Source organism: Aquarana catesbeiana, linkage group LG10 (genome assembly GCF_042186555.1).
Source record: "Aquarana catesbeiana isolate 2022-GZ linkage group LG10, ASM4218655v1, whole genome shotgun sequence".
Lineage (NCBI taxonomy): Eukaryota > Metazoa > Chordata > Amphibia > Anura > Ranidae > Aquarana > Aquarana catesbeiana.
In genome coordinates this window covers 57,231,028-57,248,633 of record NC_133333.1, presented here as the reverse complement: position 1 = coordinate 57,248,633, position 17,606 = coordinate 57,231,028, and the positions used below count along the sequence as shown (strand labels likewise).

The 17,606-nt window shown below is 48.3% G+C and overlaps 1 protein-coding gene across 1 annotated transcript in view; it reads left to right on the top strand.

Annotated features, from left to right (window-relative positions):
• Positions 1-12,788: 12,788 nt before the first annotated feature.
• The window catches only part of BAX (BCL2 associated X, apoptosis regulator), a 106,050-nt gene continuing 101,232 nt past the window's right edge, over positions 12,789-17,606 (top strand). Inside the window, exon 1 of the mRNA XM_073602233.1 lies at positions 12,789-13,010. Coding sequence (XP_073458334.1) covers positions 12,896-13,010 — 115 coding nt within the window. The 5' untranslated portion in view covers positions 12,789-12,895. The remainder of the gene's footprint in view (positions 13,011-17,606) is intronic.

Genomic DNA, 17,606 nt, shown 5'->3' with positions numbered 1-17,606 from the left:
ATAATTTTTTTTTTAAAATTCTGTCTTTTTCAATTTTTTTAACAAAAAATAAAAACCGTAGAGGTGATCAAATACCATCAAAAGAAAGCTCTATTTGTGGGAAAAAAATGATAAAAATTTCATTTGGGTACCGTGTTGTATGACCGCGCAATTGTCATTCAAAGTGCGACAGCGCTGAAAATTGGTCTGGACAGGAGGGGGGTTTAAGTGCCCAGTAAGCAAGTGGTTAAATATAGTGCCTGGGGGGTCTCCTTAGTCTGCCTGTAAAGTGGTACATCTGTACCATGTGCAGAACCTGCGGCAGCACATCAGACATTTACAAAGAAAAAAAAAAGACATTTAAATTGATTTTCTCTGCAAGCTTTCTTTGTTTAGTAAACAACCACTTGGGGAGCCAGTCAGTATGATAAGGCCACAGTTTTTAGGTACTTGTTGACATCCCTCAGTTGCATGTGCAGGCGCTGCAGCATTGCCAAAGTTGAGTTCCACCTGGTGGGCATGTCACAAATCAGGCGGTTTACGGGCAGGTAGAATTCCTGCTGAATTTCAACCAACTGAACACTGGCTGTGTATGACTGCCTGAAATGGCTACAGACTCTCCTGGCCTGCCTTAGAAGATCTTGCAAACCTGAGTACCTGTTTTAGAAAACGCTGCACCACCAAATTGAGGACATGTGCCAGGCATGACATATGTGTCAACCTGTCGAAGGGCGGACTGAAGGTTAGTACCATTATCACACACCACCATTCCTGGCTCAGGCTTCCATGGCGTGTACCACCTCTGGGCCTGCCCCTGCAGAGCTGAAAGAATCTCTGCTTTGGTGTGGCTCCTGTCTCCTAAACAGACCAGCTAAAACACTGCATGGCATCTTTTAGCCTGACTTGTTGAATGGCCCCTTGAACGCTTAGGGGGTACTGGTGGTTCATAGGACAATCCAGCAGAGGAGGGCATGGAGGAGGAAGAGGGGGTGGAGCTGACTTATCTCGCATCATCATCACCACCAGCCGTTTGGAGACTTGCCAGCAAAACAAGTTTCAGCACTAAGCCGTGTCCTGCATCCTTCCTAGTTGCAAACAGTTACCCAGTGTGCTGGGAACAAAATATACTGCCCCTGACCATGCTTGCTGGACCACGTGTCAGAAGTAATGTGGACCTTGAACTGGAATTTCCTTATGTGTAAAGAAATAGCGACTGGAAACCTGCCATTGTTGTACAGCACATTCTGCAAATTCACAAGCTGGAATTTTAAAGCTGGGCATGTGGGAGGCAGTGAGTGTTTTTTTTTTTTTTTGCTGCAGCAGCTGGGGCAGAGAAATTTGCCTGCTATACTCTACAACTGGTGGTGTGCTGCTGACAGGCGTGTTGCAAGGACCTGTGACACCCTTTGCTTGACCATCATCCCTGTCAGTGGAGGCTGATGAGAGGTCATAAGATATAGTGGGGGTAGACATGAAAGGTGGGGAGTGAGGAGGAGAAGAAATGTGTCCCTTTTGTGTGGCTTTCAGGTGCTCTTGCCAAAGGGCTGAGTGATGGAAGGTTAAATGCCTTGTCAAGCATGTGGTACTCAAATGGCTGGTATTTTTGCCCGGGTTGATCTGCTTGCGGCTGAGATTGCAAACTGCAACAGTGGGTTCGGCTGCACATGTGCTAAAAAAGCCCACACAGCTGTGCTGTGGGAAGTGGGCCAGGAGATAACAGCTCCACAATCTGATGGAATAGCGTGGCTGCTCTCTACTCTTCCATAATGGCTGCCACTAGAGGACATCTTGCCTTGTTTGGGTTGTACCACATGGTGTTAAGGAAGAGGGAGAAATGACGACAGGAGAATATGACCAAGGTGATGTTTCTCACTAACTCCTACATGACAAAATTTTCACATGGAACATTCAGATTAGCTGCACAGCTATGTATAACCACCCTAAATGTACAGCATCCTATGTGTCTACATTCCCTTAAATAGTCAAAAACTCAAGAATCAAGCTGTGATGTTTCACGCTTAGAGATGCTGAGTTTGAATGAACAGAAACAAGGAGTCAGGTCACAAGCTGAGTTCAGTACCAGCCAGGCAGATAGGTACAAAATCATGATCAGAATCCAGGTCAAAGGCAGGCAGGAACTGGCAAAATGCTGGCAGCAAGGCACAAAAGCAGCAGGCAGAATCTTTGTCAAAAGTCCAGGTCAGGGTCGGTAACAAAGATCAGTAGCAGACATAAGCAGGCAAGAGGAATCCAATGAATATTTAGATGGAGCTGGGTCAGTAACAAGATCAAGCAGGCTTTCAGGAACACGAGTTTCAAGGGCAAAGCTGAAGACCCTCCAGCAATGATACTAAGAAGGCCTAAGGTTTAAATAGGTGTCAGGATATGGGGGTGTGTCCAGGCGTCCACATGTGCATCGTGGAGTGTGCTTGAGCACACATTCCTCTTGCAAGTTCAATTTTACATCTCGTGCATGAAAATGAGCACAGCTGGCCTGAGGTTCCTGACAGGCTTCGAGACATCAAAGCCAAGGATTCCTCTGTGTTGAAAAGGATGGGAAAGGCTGATCTAGATCAGGGGTCTCCAAACTTTCTAAACAAAGGGCTAGTTTATTGTCCTTCAGACTTTAGGGGGGCCGGACTATGTCCATCGGGAGTACAAAATCTTCCAGCATCAGTGGAAATAAATGATCCTCCATCATTGGTGTCATTGGAAGGAATTGTGCCCCATTGTTGATATCATTGGGAGGAATTGTGCCCCATCACTGATGTCATTGGTAGGAATTGTGCCCCATTGTTGGTGTCATTGGGAGGAATTGTGCCATTCATTGGTGTTAGTGAATAAAAAAGCATCCCAAGGGCCAGATAAAAACAAGCAAAGAGCTGCAGTTTGGAGACCACTAATCTAGATTGATAAACATCTTGTCTTGTAGCCCCCCCCCCCATCCCAAAGACTGTGGTAAGTCCGCACATGGGAGATCCCTTGTGCTGACTTTTTCATTTGTAATTTAAGCTAAATGTAGTCTTTATTATACCGGAAATGATGTGACACATGATATTTTAGTGGTGGGGTTTAAATCTGTTTAAAAGAACATATATCATCTTACAGTAAATTCAAAGATGCTTTACAACTTAAACACCTAAGGCAAGATCACTTGGTATTCTATCTGCATTTTTAACCCCTTCCCGCCGAGTGTACGCAGATGTGTGGGGTGGGGGTTATACCGGGATGATGCCCGCAGCTGCAGGCATCATCCTGGTACTGTTTTTAAAAGCCGGCGATCGGCTTTCCAGGTATAACAACCGATGCGGCTAAAAAGCTGCTCGGCTGTTATACCGGAGGAGCGGGAGGGGACGTCCCCCCCTCCCGCCGCTCTTACCGGGCCTCCCGTTCAACCGGGAGGCCCGATCACCAATCCGCCGCCTCCGGCGGCTAGGGACACACTGGAACGAAGCCGTAAGTGGCTTAGTTCCAGCCTCCTAATTGTAAACACGGAAGCGACGTCATGACGTCACTTTCCGTTTACTCGGCTGCCAATGGCGCCAGTTTTAAAAAAATATACAGTATTCAGAATCGCCGAAAACGGCGATCTAAATACTTTGAAGTACAAAGGATGGATTGGGGGTCTTTTAGACCCCCAATCCCTCCATAAAGAGTACCTGTAAGCACCTATTACTGTCACAAGGGATGTTTACATTCCTTGTGACAGCGATAAAAGTTTTTTTTTTAAACACAATTTATAAATATAAAAATAAATAATATAAATAAGAAAAAAAATATTTTTAAAGCGCCCCTGACCCCGCGAGCTTGCACAGCAAAGAAAACGCATACATAAGTCGCGCCTGCATATGTAAACGGTGTTCAAATCACACATGTGAGGTATCGCCGCGATCGTCAGAGCGAGAGCAATAATTCTAGCACTAGACCTCCTCTGTAACTCTAACCTGGTAACCGTAAAAAAAATTTAAAACGTCGCCTATGGAGATTTTTAGGTACCGTAGTTTGTCGCCATTCCACAAGTGCGTGCAATTATAAAGCGTGACATGTTTGGTATCTATTTACTCGGCGTAACATCATCTTTCACATTATACAAAAAAATGGGCTAACTTTACAGTTTTTTTTAAATTTATGAAAGTGTCCCTTTTCCCAAAAAGTTGCGTTTAAAACACCGCTGCACAAATACCATGTGATAAAAAATATTGCAATAATCGCCATTTTATTCTCTAGATTCGCTGCTAAAAAATATATATATATATATATATATATATATATATATATATATATATATATTTTAGCAGCGAATCTAGAGAATAAAATGGCGATTATTGCAATATTTTTTATCACACGGTATTTGTGCAGCGGTGTTTTAAACGCAACTTTTTGGGAAAAGGGACACTTTCATAAATTTAAAAAAAACTGTAAAGTTAGCCCATTTTTTTGTATAATGTGAAAGATGATATATATATATATATAATGTTTGGGGGCTCTAAGTAATTTTCTAGAAAAAAATACGGATTTTAACTTGTAAACACCAAATGACAAAAATAGGCTTAGTCATGAAAGGGTTAAAGTAAACCTGCTGGCTTATTAAAGCAATGTGTTGTTTTCTTTTTTTTAATACCGATGACTCAAGATTAAATAATTGTAGCAAAGCTAATACACAATATTTCATAACAGAAAGAGGAAGTGTTAAATAAGTTTGCTGCGTGATGACTGTTTACTGCGTTGTATAGATATTTCTCAAAAGAGATTTCTTGGACCAAGGCAATAAACAGGAGCTAAACTCTGAAATACTTACTTCCCTTAAATGGTGTGATGTCCCTTGCCGACACCAGCATATTCTACCAAGCCTCTTCTAGGTGCTGGACTGCAGCCGTTCTCATTGGCTGCTGCAGGATGATGTCACTCCTCTGTATGCGCAGGAGTGCAGTCATCCTTTCAAACAGGCGCTGTGTCAGGGTTGTAAATTGAGTTGCTCTTGCGCAGTTCATTGTACACTTCAAAGAAGAGCAGGCAGGTAGGTGACTTTTATTGCAGATGAGACATTGCTTGTCTCTTCTGTGATAAGGAGCCTGCCTGCTCGTAGTTCTTCAAACTAGGACTTTAGTTCTGCTTTAAGGGCTTGGTCACCTGCGCTGATATTGTCCCCCTCTGAAAAGTAATTTGTGGTGAAAGAGACCTGCTTCTCCATGTACAAATGTACTGTTCAGAGGTGTGTACAGCCGCAGTGCTTACAACTGATTTGTACATGTTGTGTCCGCTGTTATATACAAATACCCGTGACTCGCAGGTGAAAAAATAGGCTGAATTCTGTCAGTGTACAACATCTGCATTTTAATACAGTAGTGCCAACAGTTTGCAACGCATTACATAATAAATGGAGACAGTGCCGTTACAATACAATTAAGTACAAGAGGGCTAAGAGTGCCCTGTACTGAGGGGTAGTCAGGTGAAAAACTCTGTACTGGGAGGAGGGTTGGGGGGGGGGGGATTTGTACTGGGGGCGAGCTTTGTTCAGGAGGGGTGTGGGGTGGTTGGAAGGAGAGCTCTACACTGTGAGGAGAGGGTTGGGGGAAGAACTCTGTATTGGGAGGAGAGGGTTGGGGGGAGAGCTCTTTACTGCGAGGGAAGGGTTGGGGGGAGAACTCTGTACTGGGGGAGAGCTTTGTTTGGGGGGGGTGGTGTGTGGTTGGGGGGAGAGCTCTGTATTGAGTTGAGAGGGGAACTCTTTACTGTGAGGAGAGGGTTGGGGGGGGGATTTGTAATGGGGCGAGCTTTGTTCAGGAGGGGTGTGGGGTGGTTGGAAGAAGAGCTCTGCACTGTAAGGAGAGGGTTGGGGGGAAAACTCTGTATTGGGAGGAGAGGGTTGGGGGGAGAACTCTGTACTGGGAGGAGAGGGTTGGGGGGAAAGCTCTGTACTGAGGAGAGGGTTGGGGGTGAACTCTGTGCTGGGGGAGAGCTTTGTTCGGGAGGGGGGTGGAGTGGTTGGGGGGAAGAATTTTGTACTGGGAGGAGAGGGTTGGGGGGAGAACTCTGTACTGGGAGGAGAGGGTTGGGGGGAGAACTCTGTACTGGGGGAGAGCTTTGTTTGGGGGGGTGGTGGTGTGTGGTTGGGGGGAGATCTCTTTACTGTGAGGGAAGGGTTGGGGGAGAACTCTGTACTGGGGGAGAGCTTTGTTTGGGGGGGGGGGGGTGTGTGGTTGGGGGGAGAGCTCTGTACTGGGGAGAGAGGGTTGAGAGGGGAACTCTTTACTGTGAGGAGAGGGTTGGGGGGGGGATTTGTACTAGGGGCGAGCTTTGTTCAGGAGGAGTGTGGGGTGGTTGGAAGGAGAGCTCTGTACTGTTAGGAGAGGGTTGGGGGGAGAACTCTGTATTGGGAGGAGAGGGTTGGGGGGAGAACTCTGTACTGGGAGGAGAGGGTTGGGGGGAAAGCTCTGTACTGAGGAGAGGGTTGGGGGTGAACTCTGTGCTGGGGGAGAGCTTTGTTCGGGAGGGGGGTGGAGTGGTTGGGGGGAAGAATTTTGTACTGGGAGGAGAGGGTTGGGGGGAGAACTCTGTACTGGGAGGAGAGGGTTGGGGGGAGAACTCTGTACTGGGGGAGAGCTTTGTTTGGGGGGGTGGTGGTGTGTGGTTGGGGGGAGATCTCTGTACTGGGGAGAGAGGGTTGAGAGGGGAACTCTTTACTGTGAGGAGAGGGTTGGGGGGGGGGGATTTGTACTGGGGGCGAGCTTTGTTCAGGAGGGGTGGTTGGAAGGAGAGCTCTGTACTGTTAGGAGAGGGTTGGGGGGAGAACTCTGTATTGGGAGGAGAGGGTTGGGGGGGAGAGCTCTTTACTGTGAGGGAAGGGTTGGGGGAGAACTCTGTACTGGGGGATAGCTTTGTTTGGGGGGGTGGTGGTGTGTGGTTGGGGGGAGAGCTCTGTACTGGGGAGAGAGGGTTGAGAGGGGAACTCTTTACTGTGAGGAGAGGGTTGGGGGGGGATTTGTACTGGGGGCGAGCTTTGTTCAGGAGGGGTGTGAGGTGGTTGGAAGGAGAGCTCTGTACTGTTAGGAGAGGGTTGAGGGGAGAACTCTGTATTGGGAGGAGAGGGTTGGGGGGAGAACTCTGTACTGGGAGGAGAGGGTTGGGGGGAAAGCTCTGTACTGAGGCGAGGGTTGGGGGTGAACTCTGTACTGTGGGAGAGCTTTGTTTGGGAGGGGGGTGGAGTCGTTGGGGGGAAGAACTTTGTACTGGGAGGAGAGGGTAGGGGGAAGAGCTCTGTACTGGGGGAGAGCTATGTACTGTGGGGAGAGGGTTGGGGGGAGAACATTGTACTGGGAGGAGAAGGTTGGGGAGAGAGCTTTGTTTGGGAGGGGTGCTTGGGGGCAGGGATGTGCAATCAGGGGAGGACCATGAACATTATATTAAAAAAAAATTAAGAAAAAAAAAAAAATCGCGCTTCGAGTGTCGTAGCTCAGCGACCTGAGATCACAGAGACCCCAAATTTGTGGGGTAGGTAGCCTAAGTCCTACCCCACCACTGCTAACTCCTGGGACCTATGGTTCTGGAGATACAGAGCTCCTTGTGCAGCCTGTCAGAGTCTACATACAGAGTGTTCAGTTTAAATAAAAGCTGGCACACTCGGTTTGCAGCAGACTGAGAGGATGAGCTCAGTGTGTCTCACTTCTTGTCAGAGGCACTGAGCTTAACGGACAGCTTGGAGTCTTGGACCAATAGTAAAGTACCATTAGCCCCAGCTGTCCAATAAAAATGCTGCAGTGGAGGCACGTCCTTGTCCACGTCAGGAGCCTAACGCCCCGGGGGATTCAGGGCAAGGCCCTCTGATTTTAGAGGGCTTGTGTACCCGTTGCACTTTTTTGTGTTTCACTCTTTATGTGTGTGCACATTTTTTTGGCACCGGGTGAAGTTTTTGAGTGTGTTTCACACGCCATGGGCTTTCAAAAAAAAAAAAAAAAGGAGGCACGCCTCTCACTGCAGTGTCATAGAAGGGGCATGTGTCTAAAAGACAAATGCTCCCTTCCAGCCCAGCCCTCTTAAATAACATGGGTTTATGGGTATAAGATTTACCCACAATCCCATGTTTTTCTCACACAGTTAAAAGGGGGAGAATGAGAATCTGTTGCTGTTGAAAAGGTACTGTTAGGCCTCATGCACACGGACGTTTTTACAGCCGCTTTTTTGAGCGTTTTTTGCAGCTTAAAAACGCCTGTCTATGTTAGTCTATGGCTTCATGCCCACCTAGGCGTTTTTAAGCTGTAAAAAAAACCTAGGACCAGTGGGTTCTGAAAGACGTTTTTCAGCTGTAAAAACGCTCTAACGCTGATAAACGATCAAAAACGTCGCTCACCAACGTTTTTTAACGTTTTTGATCCATTGAAAAAAAAAAAATTTTTTTGAAAAAAGGCTAAAAAACGCTAACGTGGAAAAACGCTAAAAAACGCTATTGCAAAAACGATGAAAAAAGCTGAAAAAAGTTAAAAGAAAACTCACTGCAAAGCTACTGGCGTTTTTATAACGTTATTTTAATGTCCTGTGTACATGAGGCCTTATAATCAAGCTAAATCATATATTATTATGCTATATGTTATAAGATAATAATTTATTATTTATTATTACTGGTTGGATGTTATAACTTCAAACTTCAGTAATTTGTCCGTTAAGCCACCCGCTTGAGTACAGTTTTTGAAAATATAGTAAATTACCTTAAAAACAATATATAATAATTATTTGTATATTACTTACTTATGGTAATTAACCCCTTGCCACCCAGGCCAATTCTGACACTTCTCTCCTACATGTAATCATCATTTTTTTGCTAGATAATTACTCAGAATCCCCAAACATTATATATATTGTTTTAGCAGAAACCCTAGGGAATAAAATGGCGGTCGTTGCAACTTTTCATGTTACATGGTATTTGCGCAGCAATTTTTCAAACGCGTTTTTTTTTAAAAAAACTGTTTCATGAATATAAAAGAAAAAAAACACTAAAGATAACCCGATTTTTTTGTAAAATGTGAAGGATGATGTTACGCCAATAAATAGATACCTAACCTGTCACGCTTTAAAATTACGCACACTTGTGGAATGGCGCGAAACTTCAGTACTTAAAAATCTCCATAGGCAACACTTTACATTTTTTTACAGATTACATGTTTAGAGTTACAGAAAAGGTCTAGTGCTAGAATTATTGCTCTCGCTCTAACGATCACGGTGTATGTAACCTGTTTGTATCTGGCTCTGATACTAGCTAGTGCCTCACCAGCCACTGACCTCACCGCACGTCCCTGGTTGGGGGGGGAGCTCTGTACTAGGAGGAGAGGGTTGGGGGAAGAGCTCTGTATTGTGAGGAAAGGGTTGGGGGGACAATATTGTACTGGCAGAAGGCTGGGGAGAGAGCTTTGTTTTGGAGGGGTGGTTGGGGGGGGGCTCTGTACTAGGAGGAGAGGGTTGGGGGAAGAGCTCTGTACTGTGAGGAGAGGTTTGGACTGAAGAGAACATTGTACTGGGATGAGGTTGGGGAGAGAGCTTTGTTTGGGAGGGGTGGTGGGGGCGAGAGCTCTGTACTAGGAGGAGAGGGTTGGGGGGGAGAGCTCTGTACTAGGAGGAGAGGGTTGGGGGGGAGAGCTCTGTACTAGGAGGAGAGGTCTGTACTGGGGGAGAGCTTTGTTTGGGAGGGGTGGGGGGGGAGCTCTGTACTGTGAGGAGAAGGTTGGTGTAGAACTTTGTACTGGGAGGAGAGAGTTGGGGGAGAGTTCTGTACTGGGAAGAGAGGGTTGGGGGAAAGCTCTGCACTGGGGGGAGAGTTGGGGGAGAGCTCTGCACTGGGAGAAGAGAGTTGGGGGAGAGCTCTGCACTGGGGGGAGAGGTTTTGGAGAGAACATTGTACTGGGAGGAGGTTGGGGAGAGAGCTTTGTTTGGGAGGGGTGGTTGGGGCGAGAGCTCTGTACTAGGAGGACAGGGTTGGGGGGAGAGCTCTGTACTGGGGGAGAGCTTTGTTTGGGTGGGTGGTGGGGGAGAGCTCTGTACTGCGGGGAGAAGAGGTTTGGGGAGAGAACATTGTACTGGGAGGTGGTTGGAGAGAGAGCTTTGTTTGGGAGGGGTGGTTGGGGGGAGAGCTCTGTACTAGGAGGAGAGGGTTGGGGGGAGAGCTCTGTACTGGGGGAGAGCTTTGTTTGGGTGGGTGGTGGGGGAGAGCTCTGTACTGCGGGGAGAGGTTTGGGGAGAGAACATTGTACTGGGAGGAGGTTGGAGAGAGAGCTTTGTTTGGGAGGGGTGGTTGGGGGGAGAGCTCTGTACTAGAAGGACAGGGTTGGGGGGAGAGCTCTGTACTGGGGGAGAGCTTTGTTTGGGTGGTTGGTGGGGGAGAGCTCTGTACTGTGGGGAGAGGTTTGGGGAGAGAACATTGTACTGGGAGGAGGTTGGGGAGAGAGCTTTGTTTGGGAGGGGTGGTTGGGGCGAGAGCTCTGTACTAGGAGGAGAGGGTTGGGGGGAGAGCTCTGTACTGGGGGAGAGCTTTGTTTGGGTGGGTGGTGGGGGATAGCTCTGTACTGTGAGGAGAGGGTTGGGGGGAGAACTTTGTACTGGGAGGAGAGAGTTGGGGGAAAGCTCTGTACTGGAAAGGAGGGTTGGGGAAAGCTCTGTACTGGGAAGAGAGGGGAGGGGAGCTCTGCACTGGGATGAGAGCTTTGTTTGGGAGGGGGGTTGGGGAGAGTTGTTAAGCTTTATTTCGGGGGGCTCTGTACTGGGGGGCTTTTAATTTTAGCCTGTTGTGCCACCCCTCCTGTACATTACACATTCATCAACATGGCGTCCTGTCCACACTGAAGTTCTGCATCCTGACTACACCATGGTTCACATCATTTTTCTCCCCTCCCCCAGGGAAGGGGGTCTTGTCAGGGTTGGGGTGTCAGTGCCTGCATCTATTTTCTGAGAGAAAACAAGGCCTGGTTTACTGCCCCATGTGTACCCAGTAGGGATATATGTTACACACAGTCTGTTGAATCTCTGCACTAGGAGGAGAGGGTTGGGGGAAGAGCTCTGTATTGTGAGGAAAGGGTTGGGGGGACAATATTGTACTGGCAGAAGGCTGGGGAGAGAGCTTTGTTTTGGAGGGGTGGTTGGGGGGGGGCTCTGTACTAGGAGGAGAGGGTTGGGGGAAGAGCTCTGTACTGTGAGGAGAGGTTTGGACTGAAGAGAACATTGTACTGGGATGAGGTTGGGGAGAGAGCTTTGTTTGGGAGGGGTGGTGGGGGCGAGAGCTCTGTACTAGGAGGAGAGGGTTGGGGGGGAGAGCTCTGTACTAGGAGGAGAGGGTTGGGGGGAGAGCTCTGTACTAGGAGGAGAGGTCTGTACTGGGGGAAAGCTTTGTTTGGGAGGGGTGGGGGGGGAGCTCTGTACTGTGAGGAGAAGGTTGGTGTAGAACTTTGTACTGGGAGGAGAGAGTTGGGGGAGAGTTCTGTACTGGGAAGAGAGGGTTGGGGGAAAGCTCTGCACTGGGGGGAGAGTTGGGGGAGAGCTCTGCACTGGGAGAAGAGAGTTGGGGGAGAGCTCTGCACTGGGGGGAGAGGTTTTGGAGAGAACATTGTACTGGGAGGAGGTTGGGGAGAGAGCTTTGTTTGGGAGGGGTGGTTGGGGCGAGAGCTCTGTACTAGGAGGACAGGGTTGGGGGGAGAGCTCTGTACTGGGGGAGAGCTTTGTTTGGGTGGGTGGTGGGGGAGAGCTCTGTACTGCGGGGAGAAGAGGTTTGGGGAGAGAACATTGTACTGGGAGGTGGTTGGAGAGAGAGCTTTGTTTGGGAGGGGTGGTTGGGGGGAGAGCTCTGTACTAGGAGGAGAGGGTTGGGGGGAGAGCTCTGTACTGGGGGAGAGCTTTGTTTGGGTGGGTGGTGGGGGAGAGCTCTGTACTGCGGGGAGAGGTTTGGGGAGAGAACATTGTACTGGGAGGAGGTTGGAGAGAGAGCTTTGTTTGGGAGGGGTGGTTGGGGGGAGAGCTCTGTACTAGAAGGACAGGGTTGGGGGGAGAGCTCTGTACTGGGGGAGAGCTTTGTTTGGGTGGTTGGTGGGGGAGAGCTCTGTACTGTGGGGAGAGGTTTGGGGAGAGAACATTGTACTGGGAGGAGGTTGGGGAGAGAGCTTTGTTTGGGAGGGGTGGTTGGGGCGAGAGCTCTGTACTAGGAGGAGAGGGTTGGGGGGAGAGCTCTGTACTGGGGGAGAGCTTTGTTTGGGTGGGTGGTGGGGGATAGCTCTGTACTGTGAGGAGAGGGTTGGGGGGAGAACTTTGTACTGGGAGGAGAGAGTTGGGGGAAAGCTCTGTACTGGAAAGGAGGGTTGGGGAAAGCTCTGTACTGGGAAGAGAGGGGAGGGGAGCTCTGCACTGGGATGAGAGCTTTGTTTGGGAGGGGGGTTGGGGAGAGTTGTTAAGCTTTATTTCGGGGGGCTCTGTACTGGGGGGCTTTTAATTTTAGCCTGTTGTGCCACCCCTCCTGTACATTACACATTCATCAACATGGCGTCCTGTCCACACTGAAGTTCTGCATCCTGACTACACCATGGTTCACATCATTTTTCTCCCCTCCCCCAGGGAAGGGGGTCTTGTCAGGGTTGGGGTGTCAGTGCCTGCATCTATTTTCTGAGAGAAAACAAGGCCTGGTTTACTGCCCCATGTGTACCCAGTAGGGATATATGTTACACACAGTCTGTTGAATCTCTGCAGCAGCACGCGCAATACAGAGCGGGAAAAGCCACTTAGCCCCCATGACGTAGCACGTTGCCCTTTATGCCAGTAAGCAACATGGCGGACGCAGAGTCGCGTCTGTCCTCAACTTGGTCACCTGAGGGGGCGTGGCCTGCGCTGCAGTGAGGAGTGTATGGTGTCTTAGCGGCGGTGTCAGTGTGTGTGCACGCGCTGGGTGCGGATGGCGGACAAGGCGGCCAGCGGGGACGATCCCGGGCGCGGGAACAGCGGAGGGGCGAAAGGTGGCGGGAATGCCGGTGGAGCCTCCGGTGACAATGGAAAGGCCAGCGGGACAGGTGAGAAGCTGGGGGAGGGGCGGACTGCTGGAGTGTATGGGCTTTGGGAGGAGAGAGGAAGGCCTGTGTGTATGTGTGCTGCTGACCGAACTACAAGTCCCAGCATGTCCTCAGAGCGCGGCCTATGTGCACGGCATAGAGGACCCTCACCTGGTGCTTCATTGTCTCCTGTATGGGAGGGGCGGCCTCAGCCGAGCTCTGTGTAACCACCAGTCCGCGGGTTCGAGTCTCACCTCCGACCACAGGACTTCCGTTGTGTTCCTGGAGGGGGTCACTGGAGGAGAAAACTTCATTTAGCTTTTCTATAGAGTGCAGAGGAATTAGACCCCCTGTCAGGTTTTTATTGCTGCCTGTTCTGGAGATTTCTCCCATCCTATTTATTATCATCACCAAAAGTTAAAGAAAATCCTAAGTTTTAGGTTGTCACCAGAACAGGAAAACAGTGGAAAACTTCCATTGGGGACACTAGTTCTGGTGACACCCCGGCATTCCATTCCCTCACTTTGCAGGGATTTCCCCTCACTTCCTGTTTTGGCTATGGGACAGGAAGTGAAAGGGAATCTCCCCAATGGGACAAAGATGGCAAAAACAATGACAGGAGGTTACCTTCTTTTACTTTATCCAGGATTAAAAAAAAAAAAAAAAATGTTCTTTACAGTTATAATAAACCCAAAACCAGAAATGTATTATATTGCAGCTCACCAATCATTCGATGTGGTGGCTGCAATCGTATTTTTCTCTTTTTTAGGCTCCCCCCTGTTTTCACCTGGTGATCCGGCCAGTAACCTTCTCCTGTGTTAGGTCGGATTCACACGAATGTGATTTCAGCAACCTGGAATCATACAACAATTGAAATCACATTATTGGCAGTGGTGCCCATTTCACATCAATGCAGCACAGAGCATTTTTGGAAAAGGTACATGTGCTACTGTGGTGCAGTTGCAGAGTGGTTTTGGCCCTATAGATTTCAATGGAACACGCACCTAAACTGCATGTACCTGTGTTCTTGTCAGTGTTGTGTATAAAGTTCAGTCTCCTACAATAAAATTCACGAAGCATAAAAAAAACACAGTAAGAATCGCACTGAATATTGGATCAAGTTGCAGTCGCACTAATTTGAATGCTCACGGTTTTGTGTGTGATTCTCACGCAGTTACATGTGTCGTAAACAGGGGAGCCCTGTGAATGGTTGTCACAGAAAAAAAAGTTTGGGGACCCCTTTTTTTTTATTTATTTATTTTTTTTTTTAGAGGGAGAAGATCCCCCACGTGCTGTGAAAACAGAGACTGGGGGGATGGGGGGGGGTGGCCGGGGCGGTAACATGAATATGGATGTAAATTATTATTAGAGTTGCACTGATACCACTTTTTAAAGACCGAGACCAAGTACCAATACTTTTTTTTTTTTTTCAAGTACTCGCTGATACCGATTACCAATACTTTTTTAATGTCAAGTGACAGTTTTCAAAGCACGATACAGACTCACAATATCATCTTTATAATTATGGGCACAGATTTGCAGCACTAATGGCTGGCACTGATATGCAGGACTGATAGATGGCACTGATGGGTGGCACCAATATGTGGCACTGACTGATGGGCACTGATGGCTGGCACTGATAGGTAGCACTTATGGGCTGTGGTAGGTGAAACAGTTTGGTAGGCGTTATAAAATCGACGATATGTGATGACTGACAGTGAGTATACAAGAGCCCATCTTGATACACCCTGCACTCAGCCTCAGTAAGCCCAGTCAGAATGCAGCAGCGGACATCTTGTTACACCCAGCCCATATAGTTAGTGAACTATATGGGCTGGGTGTAACAAGATGTCCGCTGCCGCCTTGTGACTGCAGGCTACTGAGGCCGAGTTCAGGGTGTACCAAGATGGGTGTCGCCATGTACAGCCTCTGATGGAGACTCGGGCCGTCACTTCCGTTAATGATTCTGACGGCCCGGTCACCGATGCTGGTGATAGATGAACACGGCTGCGACCCACAGCCCTGCCCACAGGCTTACCTTCCTCCGCTACACTGCAAGGACTCACTGTGCCAGGACCCGTGCTCTGCCTTCTCCCACCCACTGACTTTCGGGAATGTAAGGTATTGGGGGAAGCATCGGGAGCATTTGCCCGAGTACAGGTACTCTGTATCGGCACCGATACTAGTATCGGTGCAACCCTAATTATTATTATTTATTATTATATAGGATTTTTATAGCGACAACAGTTTGTGCAGTGCTTAACAAAATAAAGGCAGACATTACAGTTACATTACAATTAGGTACAAGATGATTCAAAGGGATCTGCTCATTAGAGCTTACAATCTAAAAAGGGAGGGTCAATTGATACAAAAGGTAATAGCCGATGGAGGAAGTAAAACAGTGTATTAGTTAGAAGCAGGATAGGCTTCTTTAAAGAGAAGGGTTTTCAGGGATCGTCTAATGATAGAGTAGGAGATAGTCGGACAGATTGGGGTAGGGAGTTCCAAAGGATGGGAGAAGCTCTGGAGAAATCCTGTAGGCGAGGATGGGAGGAGGTGACAAGGGAGCTAGAGAGCAGGAGGTCTTGGGAGGACCAAAGAGAACGGGTTGGTTGGTATTTTGGGACAAGATTAGTGATGTAGCTGAGGAGAGTTATGGATGGCTTTATTAATTGTTAGTACTTTGAATTTTATTCGTTGGGTGAGTGGAAAAGGTGTGGAAAAGATTACAAAAGGTGAACTTATCCTTTAAAGTGGGACTAAAGTCTCCATATTTCCCTGTCCAGCACCAGCATCTTCTTCTAAGTGCCGGTGTTCAGCCGAGAAAGTTCCCCATGGCAGATAAGGACCCCCCTCTACTGCGCAGGCGCAGCGCTTGCACAGTAGGAACAACAAGGGAGCCGCCGAAAGCCGAAGCTGAACAACTGAGTCAGCTGTACACGGCGCCTGCATGCCAAGAGTATTTTAATAAAAAAGAATTTGTAACAGGCCCCTTGCGGGCACGGTATGCTCACCACGCTTCGGGCACGGCCTCGCTGCGCTCGGCGTATTATTATTCTACCTCTATGTCCACTTGGATGGTGGGGCTTTAACATGGACATAGGGTAGAATGTAGTACGCAGGCGCCGTTTACAGCTGACGATCAGCTGTTCATCTTCGTCTATTTTCGGCGGCCCTGTGGCCGTTCGTACTGCGCAAGCGCAGTACAGAGGGGTCCTTATCCGCCTGGGGAACTTTCTCGGCAAGACACTGGTCTTTGGGCCTCTTCATTGGCCGGCGGGGGTGATGACATTCTTGCGCAGGAGGCCATCATCCTGGCACAATAGCTTGGCACTGTAAGCAGGGCTGGAGGAGAAGGTGAGAGGGCAGGTACAGGGCTGGATTAACGTAGCAGCTATTTGAGCTACAGCTCCAGGCCCCTAACTAACGGCCCAGCCTCCAGTGTTGTAAAAACCAGGCACTTTTCTACTGTCCGTAAATGTCTGTGACTAGAGAAGCGTTCCCATTAAAAACATGGCTTCGCTCGGTTGGCTGACTAGGTGCGGTTCCAGAGGCGAGTGCTGCTACTGTATGGCAGTGTCTGCTCGGTGGGGGGGTGGGTCCAGTGGTGGAAGTGCGCCTGCATGTGATCCGGTGATGTGGCATCATCGTGGACCATGAGTCATGGGTGAAAATCGGGAGCTGAATAAAAGCCCCACTACTTGTTATGCCTTTCCCGCCACCCACCATATCACAGGAGCTGTCCCAGAGTCTTTGTACTGGAGTTAGGTGGATCTCATGCTGGGGGGGGGGCAGGCATCCGTCTCTTTGGGGAACCTGAAGCTTTCTCTGGCTTTGCAGTGCAGTCTCTGCAGCATGAAGGGGTTCATAAACACTGGTGCCACTAATGCAGCACAAAGGGATTCATTAACTGCCACTGGTTACTAATGTGTCAGTGACAGGTGGCAGTACATTAAACCCTTAATGCTGCATATTACTAATAGCATTGTTGATTATTTTTTTTTTTAACAACCCTTGCTTATCTAGTGGGGTGTTTTAGCACATTTAACATATCCAGCGCTGTCCAGCTCAGAACCTCTTCTCTTCTGGCAGCACTCGGTCCCACACCACCATGTTTTACTGTGATGTCATTGGTAGGTTTCCGGGTGTTCCAGATTCAAGGGGGGGTGGGGGGCGCACTTATAGGCCCGCCCCCTCCTTCTTTTCTGAATGAAAGGCTATACCTCCTGGGATATGTAACGTGCATATCCCAGTAGGCAAAGGGAGCACAATACACGTCATTCGCCTTTAGCTTAAAAATAAAAACCTATCTAGTTAGTATTTTGAATATTTAATTTGTTTTAACAAAAAATTGTTTGCAATTTTTATCTATTTTTATTTCCATAAAAATGCCCACCAAAATCCTCAGTACAAGGCCCATGATACTTTTAATCAAGCCCTGTCCAGGTAGGAGTATTTTATTGCAGAAGAGACCGTGCATGTTTCAAAGCCTGCCTGTTCTCAGTTTTTTTTATAGAGGGGTTTTAGTTCCGTTTAAAAAAAAAAAGAAATTCCAAAATATAAAGTGGAAGTAAAGTTCACCTTTAAAACTGCTGCTTATTTGCAAGCCAATGTCAC